This window comes from Oryzias melastigma, linkage group LG16 (assembly GCF_002922805.2).
Source record: "Oryzias melastigma strain HK-1 linkage group LG16, ASM292280v2, whole genome shotgun sequence".
NCBI classification, from domain to species: Eukaryota; Metazoa; Chordata; class Actinopteri; order Beloniformes; family Adrianichthyidae; genus Oryzias; species Oryzias melastigma.
The window spans coordinates 2,819,213-2,834,069 of record NC_050527.1 but is presented as its reverse complement, the minus strand read 5'-3'; the positions used below and the strand labels follow the sequence as shown (position 1 = coordinate 2,834,069).

Below are 14,857 nucleotides of genomic sequence, written 5' to 3'. Positions count from 1 at the left end.
AAATAATAATTAATATCAGTCTGTGATTCAGATATTTTTAGGCCAGCAGAGAAGGCCTTGCAGGCCCTGACGGCCCGCCACTGCAACAATCCCGCCCTCAACTCTGAGGCAATTTTCTAATGAACAACTGTAACTCAGGATAAAATATGTCCTAGATGATGACACCGGCTTTTGATTTTAGTTTTAAAAAAACTACATAATCATGATTAAAAGACCAATGGGAACATTTTTAAATAGGATTCAAAGATGACAGAAGTCTGTCTTTAAGAAGTTCAAAGAAAATTGTATCAAAACAGAATAATCTTCTCAACATTTTGGAATCTATTAGCTCAACACTGACTAAAAAACAAAACACACACACAAAAAAACTCCAAGGCAAACCACTTAAATGTTGATATATTATAGGATGATGAATTCCCTTAATTATGAGTGAAAATGCCCAAAAAGTCAACCTTTAAAACAACATTTTTGAGAAATACATCCCTGATATTTGTCCAAATGTAAAGAATTTGGATAAAAAGGTCAGTCAGTAATCTAACTTAGTTATAGACGAGGTCAAAGTTCTGCTTGTCTGCAACACTTTCATAATGACACAAAATAATGTCACGCGTTTATGTGGGAAATAAACCCAGGAACTTGCTTGAACTTTATTCTCTGTTTGTACATAACAAGTACAAAATGCATTAGATTTGATCAAGAATCCTTAATCTGATCGTAAAGGAATAATAATGATTTCCCACAGTTTCTAAAGCTTCCATGTTCTGGATTTATTGTTTTGTTTTGCTCTCTTCCATGGTGACAGCAGACAGACTCCACAAACTGAGTCAGAGCTGCTTCTGAAATCTGTGGTATGTTGTGCATTATCAGTGTCTGAGCATCACGCTATCACCCAGCCAGTTCTGCCTCTGAGACTTCGCGGGGCATACACTCATTCACAAGAGAAATAGCAAAATAATGAGAAAAGTGAGCCGAGAGGGTAATGGAACCCCTACAGATGTAGGTGGGAATGTGCTCGCATGAGCGCAGTGTGGGAGCGGAATGGCAGGTTGAAGAACAGCAGGTAATTACCACGACTCAGTGCAACTTATCATTTGAGAGGATGACGAGATGGACAAAACACACACAATGGGCAGTGCAGCCTTAAACAGGAGTTCTAAAAAAATATCCCTTATCATCCGTTTACTGCTTTGTTGTTTGTCTGATGATATGGCTAAATTGGCCAAGTTAAACTGGGACAAACTGAATGTGATTTAGTAAATGTGTTTTAGCACAAATCCAATTTCACAGCATATTACTCGGTTTGAGCTGATTTATAAATATCTACAGAGCCAGATTTTCTTCTTGTGGGGCTCTGTGCCATTTAATAGACTTTGATAAGAACCTCAAAAACTGCAGACCACAAGAGTCTTGCAGTTTAATTATTTCAGTATAAAAAGAGCACGAAAATGTGTGTGCAGACTATAGGCGTCCTATAATTAAGCTCAGGCTAAAGGGTATGTCCTTGGTTCAGCATGCAGCAATATACTGTGAGCTTTTTCAACACAAGAATAATGCCCAAAAGATGGATAGAATGAGTTTGAGCCAATGATGATTCTCATTCATGTCATGTTTTGGTCTAAAGTTCCTCCTCTTCAATAAAGAATGTTTCTCTGTGTGTTTATCCCCCTCACATGGAAACTTTAAATCACAGTAATGTCTCACCGAAGCAGTACACCTGACTCACTTCCATGGGAAGTAGTCTAGGACAGCTTTACAACAGCATTAGCTTGTTTGAATCTTAAAACTAAAAGTATATAGTAATAAAACGTAAGCTTGACTTCTCTTTGACTTGACAAACCTTACAAAAGGCATTAAAGCCCCACTCCAATCATATTTTGATCTCTTGTAAAATTGGTCTTTTAATTATAACTATGCTGATTTTAGGCACTTTTAAAAACTGTCATTTTCCAGGACATAGTTTCTGCAGAGTGGCAGTAGTTCAGAAATTTGCTACTGAATTGTGGGCAGGACTGTTGGCATGGATGTGAGCCTGAACTTTTTACCTATTATCCCTTTGTTTACATGCTCTCCCACTAGCTTACAGCCCCTTACAACACCAAGCTAACACTGGAGGTGCAACAAAAATACCGAGCAATATCGTAGCTATCCAGCCATACAGTTTTGAGCCACATGGCATCTCAGATGGGGCTGCACGGTGGCGCAGTGGTTAGCGCTCTCGCCTCACAGCGAGAAGGCCCCGGTTCCACTCCCGGCTGGGACCTTTCTGTGTGGAGTTTGCATGTTCTCCCCGTGCATGCGTGGGTTTTCACCGGGGACTCCGGCTTCCTCCCACCGTCCAAAAACATGCTTCATAGGTTGATTGGTGACTCTGAATTGCCCCTAGGTGTGAATGTGTGAGTGACTGGGTGTGTGATTGAGGCCCTGCGGCAGACTGGCGACCTGTCCAGGGTGTACCCCGCCTTCGCCCTTCAGTAGCCGGGATAGGCTCCGGAACCCCCCGCGACCCCGAAAGGGAAGAAGCGGTCAAGAAAATGGATGGATGGATGGATGGCATCTCAGATGAGGAAAATCTAGACGTTAATGAATCTATTTGTTTGCAAGTGGATGCATCCGAATGGAGTAGAGAAATGAGACTTAGGTCTGCCAGTTTCACTTTTTTCCATCAACTCCTGATTCATCTAAATTTGAAAGAAAAAGAAAGAAATACTCAGCAATACAGTTTTAATCTCAATTATATATATATATATATATATATATATATCCTCCTTCATAAGTAAATGTTATAAGATGTTTAGAGCAAAACCTATTTTCATTGAAGTGGGTCATTAACTGCATCTAGGGTTCTGTTTTTGTGGCAAACACATAAGGTAGAACAAAAACAGCAGGTGAGACATCCAATATTTAGGAGGCAAGGGGCATCTTAACCTAATCCTGTCCAAGCTTCCTCTAACAGTCTATCAGAATAATCACAATAAAGAACAAACGGTGCAAAATCTGAACTAATGGACTCATGTTGGAACCAAGCCCAACAAGAGGTAAACACCAAGCCTCTAAGGCTGGGAGGAAAACTGAACAGGGCTGTGGGGGAAAAAAAGAAAAAACGGAAAGAAAGGAGGAACTCAGGGAAACGCAAATAATGGATCCGCATCTCATTTAGAACGGAGCAGGAGCCTAATGAACTACCTCATCGCTTACCCCCAACCCATTTCCCCATCACCCTGTTGTGTCCCTTTGGCACTGAATGGGGTGACGTAAGGGGCCAAGAGGCCCAGACACACAGGAAGCGCAGTGTAAACAGCATGCAGGGACTCTGCTACACCACGCTCTGTTTGTATTTTGAGACTAAAGTTGTTGCATGGAGAGAACTGAAATGCTCATGTTCCACATTCAACTTCAGAGTTACATGGCAGAAGAAAACTTAATGGATATGTGAACAATTTACTTCTGTGAAAACCACATAGATGTGTGAGGAGACAACCTTCCATCTGCTGCACTAAACTAATGGATGAACCTAATGAACAATGATGCTTTGATCGTGGACTGCAAAAGCCTCACATCCCATCACCTGGCTGGGACTCAACAGACCCGGCCATTGAAGTGTTGCTCTGCTGAGCCACCTCACTGATCAAAGTCAGTGTTTATCTAAAACAGCAGCGGCTCCTTTGGGATTCTGCATCTGCAACCCAAGCTAACACGTCTAACCCAAATGGATAGCTTAACTAAAGATAGGACAGAGGGTAAGAGAGAGCCTCGCACCAACATTCAAGCTGTTCTCAGAAACATCAGAGCACATGAAAAGATTTCTGGGTCACAAGAGCTGCTTTCATAACATAAATGCGCTGGTAAAGCCTCGTCTGGCAACCTGCTGCACTTCTTTTTTCCTGGACCACCAGAAACAGTGCAAGAGCAGTTTTTTGTCCGAATGGAACGGACACCATTTGTAATAGTTTTGGGCAGCTCAACCTTTGTAAAATTTGGTTTGCTGTGACCCCAATTCAATGAAACACTAATGTGATTATGCTAAAAGCCTATTGACCAGAAGAACAATGCTTCACTCAGCCAACCAGAGAAACATGGCCAGAGTTTAAAACTGGCACTGGTGACTGCCTACTTGTTGCAGCGGCATGGAAGCAATCAAAAAATTAAATAAGAAGAATCAAGTAATTATAATAACAATAATTGTTATCAATTTCAATGCAGGGCATACAGCTCAAGAACCGTTCTTTTATAGAATACCAAGTCTACCTGTGATCATAAGCATTACAGCCCAAGAGGAGATATCAGCTAGCTGCAATTTCCTCATTTACAATTTTTAAATGCCTGCCAAGCAGTTATTGATCATTTTTTAATTTTATATTTCTCCATAAATATTGCCAAATACCTACTATATTACATTTGGCCAGAGTAGTTCTAAAATACATTAATATCTAATAGGCAAATGACTGAGAAAGCCTTTTGGACAAGAGGCAAAACATCTTTAATGTAAAAAACAAAGTCAAGATTACTCTTTTTCAAACTTTTTCTGTTATAAAACCATCCTGGATGTGTGAGAGTCTTCGCAGATAAAGAATTCGCACTAAAACAGTCCTATGTAAAATGAGGTACAGAACATCCCAATGTATCTGGTATGAAAAACGGCAGAAGCAGCTAAACTGTGAGACTTTCCTTAAAGACACACAGAGCAAGTTTATGTCTACAGATAACTGTCTGCTTTGGATACCGCTCTAGAGACATTTTGTCTTCAAGTTTATAAATGTGAAATACAAATAAGTGGTGGATTGTGATTGTTTGGAAAAATGACAAATATTCAATCAATATCCAGTCGATCTTTAAATAGAAAACCAATACAAATAAACAATTCTATTTTCCTTTAAATTATTGATGTATTTGTTCAGACAAAAACTGTTTTAATAAACAGTTTATATTACTAGTTACGTAAAAGAAATCATAACCAATTCAAGTTGGTTTTAAAAGTAAATTTGAAGATAAAAATTAATCAATTAATCATTAATGAATTAAGTCCAAAATCAAATTGATTGGGTTATTTTGGCGGTGATATCCAGCCACTTTGGGGGACCATTAAAAAACAGATTTTATTATGAATCCAACTCAATTATGAGCTCAGATTCTCAAGCTGACAAGGACAACATATATTTGACTCTGACCAAGCAGTAAATGATCATAGCTTGACTGGATTTAAAGACCAACAATCTGAAAAAAGTATGACACAGCAAACAGTTTTGGTAACTTATTGGCCTGTAATTCCTTCTCTGCTTTCTACTCAACTGAGAGCTTTTACATTATTGGACTAGTTGTGTTTAATAACAGTGCTGACAAAGCACCAAAACAGTGGTGAAAACATGGCACGAGCCAGAACTCCTCCCCAAATTGACACGATAAGTGGGCATGCCCTTTAGCTTAACAGGAAGGATTCTAATCTTAGCAGAGAGGTCTGCTGACTGGAGCTCTCAGACGACCAGGGACCACAGAGGAGTCTGGGACATTTACAGGTCCAACGGAGGAGGCAGGAACACATCTAAACTTCCCTCTGCTTCCTGGAGCCCACAGGGGACACGCTCCAAAGAGGGGCCCTGCCACTACACAGTTATTATGGTCAACACAAGAAAAAAAGGGAGAGCTGTAAATGCAAATGCCTTACAATGCTAATTATGCTATTTTTGCTGGGTTCACAGCCTAAAAACTTTCTGCTAATTAGTTAATTTCATCTATCCAACTTCATATTATTCTGAATCAAGAATCTTGACTTTTCCTGAACTCAGATTGTACGTTTCAAGTACTTTGTAAAGGAATTACAGTACCTCAGTGTAGTGATGGATAAAAATCTAAATTTTAACAGACTCCTCCATTGTCTCTCCTATTACGCTCTGGAGCAGGGATCAAATCATATATGAATAGATGAAAACTGTTTTAAGTCTTCAGTTTTTCTTAGAGATCCACGCAAGTATTTGTCTGTATTGGCTGATAATTGCATAAAATTTGGTGGTTGCAGACATGGAAATTTAACTGATAAGTTTCTCCATTGCAGCTAGGTTTAACTTTATGGTCATGATGGTTGTGAATGCACCGGCATGCATGAAATTAACTTCAGCATCCTAGCTGTTGCTTCATAGAATATACATGAAGACATTTTTTCTGCATTACCACCTTTTGCCTTATTTTTATATATGAGCGTCTAAAACTGGCTTGGATATTCTTTCAGAGCTCCAGATGTCGTATTCTGCCAGTAAACTGAAAGATCCAAAAAACCAAAAGGTTTGAACAGCAAACGTAGATCCTACACTATTAGAAAGCACCAAAACCGAGCGCTGGATTCAAGCGTTTGATTGGAGTTTTTGGACAGTAAAAAGCAACATACAAATAAAAAAAACAAGTCTTCTTCACTTAGTTGGTCTTAAAAGATTTTTATAGACATATAAAAAGCTGTCTGTTGCCGTTTTTAAGTGGTTTTATCATCTGCTTTTTCTACAGTTTCTTGCTATTTTTGTACTGTCATTGGGTTTCTTAAAAGACAAATGAATTATAATAATTTATATACAGCACCATCTCTGACAGGGTTTTGAAAAGAAGAGGATGATTAAATGTAGTTTATTTGGAGCTGTATTGTCTTCTTTTGTTGCATTTGCTCCCACACAGCTCTTTCTTTCCGTCTTTGCTTCATTTCTGTGTATTTTTCTGTCACCAGTTTTAGTTTTGAAGGCAAATTTCTAAAAAGAATTGTTCTGACCATACAGGAAAGAAAAACTTCCTCTAAGACACATTTCAGACTTAAAGTTATATTTAAATGTTGCAATAAAACTTAGCTTTATTAGATAACAAAAACCCTATCAATATAAATTGATAACATTTTGAATATGTATTTCAGTGATTCAAAAACATCTGCTAAAATGTCACTGACTAAAACCAGTTTAGTAAATTCAAGAACAAACTTGAACACAAATGTCTTCATTCTGCTCTGTGTGAGTGAAAGGTCACCTCATCCATGACTGACTTTCAAAATGAAATGTGCTGAATATGAGCTTAGAAGTGTGGAAACTGAGACACATCTCTTATATAATAAACATAAGAACATTTCTGTAGCTTAAGATGAACAAATGATAATTCTGCAGGATAAAACACCAGTTTAAGCAGGTTAGTTTGCATTTTTTGAGGAATAACTGCAGACTGCTCGGGAAGGTATATTTTTGTCAGTCCATTGTATCATCTGGCTGCATTTAATGCTTACTAGATCTGAAATAGTATATGCTTGAGTACAGAAAACAGAAATAAAGTCAAAACATCCAAATTCAACCCCAGTACTCATTTATTTAAAAAATAACAATATCTTAATGATATCTGTGATTGTTTTTATGATGACACACATTTCTTGCTGTAAGAAGAATAGTAAGAAATCCCTCCTTCCATGAGCATCAAATATCTTCCTCTGATCATGGAGATCTGAGGAATTTTTCTTTTTCTTTACAAGACTTCAAACCCAAGCTTCCACACCTTTTTGCTTTGCATTTTTGCACAGTTTCCACAGTAAACTTCAAATGGAGCAGATAAATACTATAATTACCTTCCTGCCCGTTTCAAATGATATAGATCGGCAGCCAGACGTTTTAACTTTTTAAATCCTGGTTAAAGCCTAAAAGACGTCAACTTTGTCGATAGGGAGAAAAGAGTATCTAAAGAGAAATGTTAAATTATCACTTTACTCTTCAGGTTGCTTCCAAACTGAGCCATTGTTGCACATTTTTCCCTGATTGTAGGACAACAACTGATGCTGAAAAGCTGACTGATCCAAAACACTGCAGCCTTCACAGGCAAAGCTGCTGGATTCACTCCCGTTTCAAAACAGACAAGGATTACACAGTAAGAGCTCCTTCCCTGCCTGTTTGCTGCGGTTCTTTACCCCCGATTAAGAGCTAAGTTAGAGGGGCTGCCATTATTGTGTAAGAATACATTTGTAAAATTGTGCAATATGAATGAAGCTGACAACTTTACATTATTTTGTGCATTAAATTAATCAAAATTAGATTCTTAACACTGAGTTTTTTTCTATGGTCAACTGTCACAGCTACTTTTTTAACACCTGTAATTACAGAGCACGTGTCGAAATACCATCAGAATAAACAGATCAGAAAAAAGACAGAGGGATTTGCAATTCCTGAAAGGGTTTGAAAGCTCTTTGAAAAGATGAATCAAACTTCCATCCCAAGGTTAATCTTCTAACAGGAGCGATTAAAAGAAAAAAGTGCTTTTTTTCTCCAACAATCCTGGAGCTCTGAGGTGTTCTTCCTCAGATGTCTGTTGAGGCCAACACCTAATTGTTGATTGATGAAAATATTCATAGATGTACCAAAACAGTGGTTGAAATAACAAGTTATTGGATAAAACAAAAATGCTATTTTAAGTGAAAAACTGTAATACTTTACTTGAGTTTAGGACAGCCACAAGGTAGTTTGACAGACAGTGCATTATGTGTGAAATTCATTCACGTTCCTTTGACAAAAGGACAGACTGACTCGAAATGCCTTAGATGCATCAACACAAATGCTATTTATAACTTTTGAAAACATATCAAACCACAGTTTGAGATTCCAACAAAAAGGGTGGAACACCACCAAACTCTTCCTTGATGTGGAGCCAAAACAAGCTGGCCGACCCCCATGAACCCCCCAGTTAGCAGGAAGTTTGTTGCAGTCAAAAAGAGGAGGGTGTATTGTTTGTCCCTTTCCACTTCCAGGAACAGGCAGCTTATATCAATATGTGGAGATTCAAACATTAGAATAAAAACAGAAGCTTTAAAGAATGACTTCACTGCAGGGCGATGTCCAGAAGAAGTTGGAATATTTTGGTGAGTGAGAAGTCTTCTACCAGGCCTTGAACTATTCACAGTGAGGGATGTGAAGCTGAACTAGGCTAACATATAATTTAGACTCATTTTATGGCTATAGGACGGCCTTATTTAGTACTGCATGATATGAGGATAATTTGCGATTTGCAATATTAGAAATGAATATTGCAACTATTACATCATTTCCCTTTTACTAAAACAAGTTTTATTTGAATAAAAGTCAGCATCAATTTTAATGCAAGTTATCTACGACTCTAACTTTAACCCAAACCTTAACCTTCTCTGTCTATGCATGTGTGTAAACTAGGGGTGTAACGATTAATCTATATCAATTAATCGATTTCTATTCCTATGATCCAATCAGATTGTTCTGTCTGAGGCAAGTTGTTAATCAATCGACTTATACCAGTATTAAGTTGTTTTATATTATTTTAATATCATACAGTGCTACATGGTTTCACACAAGGAGAATTTCTAGTAAAAATGTTCAGATCTTATCATTCTAAACATTGTTCTGATTCTCCTGGAGGGCATTTTAGTTTGGCCACTAGAAGGCGATCGTGCTATTGCATCACACCTTATTCCAGAAGAAGAAGAAGACAATAAAAACTGTAGTTTAGACCGCAAACGGTAACTTAAAAATAAATCCTTAAAATAGTTTGAGAAATGTATACCTGTGATTTTATAAAGAGGTTAATTTAGTCAACAATATATGCTTAGGTCAACTGAGCGTTAACATTTGCCGTCCTATAGGAAATTCCATTAAATGTTAGCATCAAGCTGGCGGACTTTATCGATTTATATTTTTAGGAATCGATTATTGAGCTGCTAAGCTTAAATCAATTAACTGATTTCATCCCGGCCCTAGTCCTGGATTAATTTTAGGTCAGTCGATCAGATCAGATCTGCAGCCAAAAATTATGATAAAAGTCAAAACGTTGTTAAAATAAATAATTACACCGCCACTAAAGATGTTCTGGATCGATTTTAGGTCAGTGGATCAAATGAAATTGGATAGTTAAAAATGAACCAAAATCGACTGTGAATCAGATTGTCAAACATCGATTTGGATACAAGTAAAATCGTTAAAATTAATCGCTAAACCCCTACTCAAGATGTCCTGGATCGCTTTTAGATCAATAAATCGAATTGGATTTTTCAAAATGAACCAACATTGACTGTAAATCAGATTGGCAAACACTAATTTGGACATCAATTGAATCTTTAAAATGAATCCTCATAGCCCAACTAAAAATGTATTGGATCAATTTTAGGTCAGATGGTTCAAAATTACCCAATATCAACAATATATCAGATCAGCAACCGTAAATTATTATACAAGACAAATTGTTAGAATGCAACTAAAAATGTATTGGGTTGATTTTAGGTCAGTGAATTGGATTGATCTGAATAGTTCAAATTGAACCAATAACAACTACGAATCGTATTGCCAACCACAACTTATGATATGAATCGAATTGCTGTTCAAATAACTAGTAGTATAAACATCTAAAGTAACCATTCATCATGGTTGACATCATCTTTTCCTGTATTGCACAAGCTGATGTGGATACATTTGGGATTTATTGTGCAGGTGTAGTCTTATTGCAGTTTTGTAGGTTGGTTGTGCACCTCTGCACCAGCATCCTCTGCCATACAACTGCAGAGGAGATAACAGGGGGATGCCAGCCTGCCTGGAAGTGCATCGTGTTGGTAGTGAGCTAAACATAACATAAGGAGGGGGATGGGGGATGAGACTAGTGAGATTACCTCATCTCGCTCAAATTGTTAATATAACCATGATGGCTGAGCTCCACATACAAGAAATGGCCACCTTTTTTAAGGAGACAGCTATCTGCAGTCATCCAGTGTTAAGTCACCAATCAGCATGCAGGATTCTGCTCTAATAGTCGCGTTTTAAACGTGTACATTGCAGGAATGTGCCGGCTTCATAATTTATGGACTATCTATCAGCACCTCCCAAGTGGATCGCATTCATAATTGATCCCATTTCTTCCGCCGTTTCCGAGCCGTACAGGGCTGGGACAACTCTAACGCGTTAAAAACGCGTTTTATTTTAGAGATGTCGACAGAGATATGGGTGTGAAAACTACAACTCAACGAATTCCATTTCAGCTCTAGAGACTTACGTGTTGCTGCTGGCAGAGTGTTTTCCTCCATTCCGGCGGCAGTTGCCTCTTTTCTGTCCTTTTGTTCACTCAAACGTGGGAGTTTCGGCTCTTCCTCTCCAGCAGTGCTCTCATTCCTCGCACAGAACGTGGGGGGGAAACTTGGTCGGTCCAGTTGTTGGGTTTATTGGTCAAAAAATCCTCCGAGAGGGTCAGGAACCAAATACAACAGAAGCTGTCGATAAATAGAGGCCTCGGCTGCGCTCGAATAAAGTTAAATAAAACGAGGTCCAAAAATAAGTAGTCAAAAAAGGCTAAATGTGGAGGCGGAGGAGGGAGGAACGAAGTTTCTCACTCCACGACACACCACAGCTGATGAAGAGGCTCGTGCGGATGACTCCACTGGGCTCTGGCTGGACTGTACCATTCTGAGAACGAGGGGGTTATAGTTTATTAATGCCGAAGTTTTATCATTTAAATGCTAACTATTCTTCTAAACACAAAAACATCACTATACATTTTAATGTAATTTAATCATACACTAGTATTAATGTAGTATTAGAACATAAAGAAGAAACTGCATGAACGTGAGGAAGCACGCTGTCACCCGTTGTTCCAGTTGTTTATTGATCCACAACAACTTCCAACTTTTCCCAGTTCAATACTTATTCAAATGCGCATTAAACTAAAAATATCAATGAAATAGATCTTTACTATATATTTTTTTAATTAAATTCATTATTTTCGATGTATTTAATTCTTAAGGTGGAACAGGAAAAGTCAAAATCTTAATTTCCGACTTTATTTTCAATTTTTTTTATTAATTTTTTTAACAGTTAGATCAATCAGTAAGATTAGTGCCTAAGCACAAATTTGGATCACAACAAAGCTAAAATTATAAAAATAAAGCTTAAATCTCCAAACTCTGAGTCAAATCTATTGTAATTTTAATAGTTTATATGGATTGATAGTGTTTAGTTTCCAAATCTTCTGTACTCTGCAGATAAATACTTTAAATCGATGTTTTTATGTAATGACAGTAAGGAAATATGACAAATGCTGGCCTGGATTGCAGAATCTAAACAGTTTTCTCAGACAAAACAGGCTCATGAGTTAAGATTTTCTGGATCTACAAGTTGTCCAGTAAAGTCAAATTATGTTTACTTTCATTAGATTTTATAAGGCTTGCTGATTAACCCCATTTGATGTATCAAAAACATGATTTAGCTCCATTTGAGTTATTTTCCAGTGATTTACATAACATTTACTTCAGCATTTTTTTTTTTTTTTTTCAAATGTTGGTTACTCATTAGTTTCTGCCTTTAAGGGCTCCAGCATGTCTTCTCAGTTACCACCTGTAGATACCCCAGAGCATCTGCTGGGGTGGGGGCTGGGCCAGAGGCTGCTTGGCACGCTTGAGAGGGGACACCCTGTCTAAAGGACCCAAGTGGGGTTCTTTTGTGCAGCTGCTGAGTGGCGTTCACCCAAACCCCCACAAGCCACCTGTCATTGCAACTGGACAGTGGGGGTGTTGGATGCAGTGGGGGTTGAGGTTTTTAAAAACCTTATTTTATATATATATTAAAATATATTAGAAATGTCTTCCTCAAATTTTGCCACCAAATGTCTCCCACTTATCTCAATGTTTTTATTAGATTATTCAATCAAATGATTTTGATAAAGATCCCACCTCCCCTAATAGTATTACCATCCATGTAATAAAACACATTGCAATCATACACTAAGAGTTGCAGTCAATTTACTGACAGCAAAGAGTTTTCTCATCAAGTTTCTGCTTTTTTAAAAATATTTTTAAAGTTTAAAACATTTTTTAAAAAGTCAGTCGATAATTTACATTAAACCAACAATAACCTTTGAGGGTCTTTTTTATCTCCTTAAAAACTTAGAGACTCACTTTAATACCTAATATTATATATATATACAAAAATCTGGTTAAATACAGTCAAATAATTAAAAAAAACATTTATAAATGTTAATGTAGATTCAAAACCCCAAATGAACATTAGTCTACTTCTATTTTAGACTTTATTTATTTTTACTGCCAAACAACAGTTCGCCCAGCTTCTTATTCTAGTAAGGCTACAACTTTAAAAATGTATCCATTTTCGTTTTAAGAGCACAAAGAATTCACAACATTTCATCTCCAAACCCAATTGTAGACCTGATGGTTTGGGCAGAAGTTGAATAGAACAATCAAACAACAGTAGATAAAAGCATGATTCTGTGTTCTGAAGGCATAATTCTATGTATAAAACCAATTGCTGTATTGTACTAATTAGCAATCCAAAATAAACTGGAGGTAACACAGGTAATAAGGCAGAGTGGAGCTAACAGCTTTTTAGATGTGTGGAACTATTCCATGACTTAAAAAGATGGAAACTGTGCAATTACTCATTTCCATTTTGTTATCAGTTGAGTTAAAGCCATATGTCCTATGGTTTTAACTCATAGAGTAGCACTCAAGCAGCCTGGGCGCACACAGGAAGTGAAGAACACCCTTGTCCTTTATCCTTCCCCTTCGTTTTGAAGCTGCAGCTGCATTCCTCTCTAAACACAAAGAGAAGCCCCATACTCCTCAAACACAATCACACACAGATATCTCATTAAAGTGCCTTTGATCACAATGAGCAGCCTACTAACTCAAAGAGTCGTATTTAGACAAAACACCAGGAGTAAGAATGCAGTTAGAGGCAGCGTGATTGCATCAGTATCGTTACATCCTGAAAGCAGAATAGGGTGAGATGATCCAGGTTTTTTTTTTTTTTTGAAGGAGTAGGGGGCAATTAGAGATTATGTTGGACAAATGAAACCTCTGATGAAATCAGCTGTATCTCCTTCCTTATTCTTTTGGGGTCCAGTACTGCACTGGTTTTAAAGGATCCAACCATAATGGCTTTTGTTGGTACTTTGACTAAAGTGCACTTAAACAAAAGGAGTGAGTAGTCAGAGTAAACCAAATCACAAAGTACAACTTCCTCTTTAAGATACTAATCTGAATTAGGATGCAAATTCATTTTCTAACAATTATTAATTTCTTAAAAATCACAAGAAAAGCACAAACGACTTCCTCTCATACATGATGCCTCCACAGCCATTCTCCATAAGGATATATTTCACCATGCTTTCAGTCAAAAAGCTATATTAACTTATAAACAAATATTCCAAAAAGTATTTTAACATAGTTTTGTCCATTGCAAATGTTGCAAAGTAGGAGAAAGTAAGGAATCAACTGTCAACCGTCATCAAATTTGCATGGTTCACACTCAAACACAGACAAATATTGTCAGATCGGAGCTATGCTTCTATAATTCAGCCTAAAAAGATGCCTAAGAGTTTGTGTGAGTCTGTAGTTTAATATTAAAATCAAGTCAGATGGTCATAAGGCTTCTTCCACGGAGGATCAAAACATTTGTACAAATGGTAATGACAGAACATACATTCTCTTCTCAAAAGGTGACACAAATCAGAAAATAAAAGAAGTACACTTTAAAATAATCTGAAAAGCACTTTGAGACATTTTATTGTTGTTTTTATAAGTTATACTCGTCTATTTCCCATGTTCAATGGAGTACATCCACTCCATCCTCTGCCCCCTTTGCCAGCCGGTCTGGAGGTCACCTTCTATGAATGGCAAGGGTAACCCTTATCCTAGTAATAAAACAACAATAGCAGGAATGTTCAGAATGTCCCCAGAGAGCACCGACCCAGCCTATGGAATAGACTACTGACTGCACAATATTTACTCTTGACAAACGCAGCATCACGAGCATTACCATTATCCAAGATGATGGATTCTCTGTTTGTACTTGCTTCATGTTCTGCAACCACGATGTATAGATATTTGCCTTGT

The 14,857-nt window shown here is 37.5% G+C and overlaps 1 protein-coding gene across 4 annotated transcripts in view; it reads right to left on the bottom strand.

The window, feature by feature from the left end:
* Positions 1 to 11,396, bottom strand: part of map7d1a (MAP7 domain containing 1a) — a 36,815-nt gene extending 25,419 nt beyond the window's left edge. For 2 of the 4 annotated variants that reach the window (XM_024267205.2, XM_036215865.1), the window contains exon 1: positions 11,008 to 11,396. In XM_024267205.2, coding sequence (XP_024122973.2) covers positions 11,008 to 11,038 — 31 coding nt within the window. In that variant the 5' untranslated portion in view covers positions 11,039 to 11,396. The remainder of the gene's footprint in view (positions 1 to 11,007) is intronic. The other 2 variants (XM_036215866.1, XM_036215868.1) reach the window with 1 other exon arrangement.
* Between the last annotated feature and the right edge of the window lie 3,461 nt (positions 11,397 to 14,857).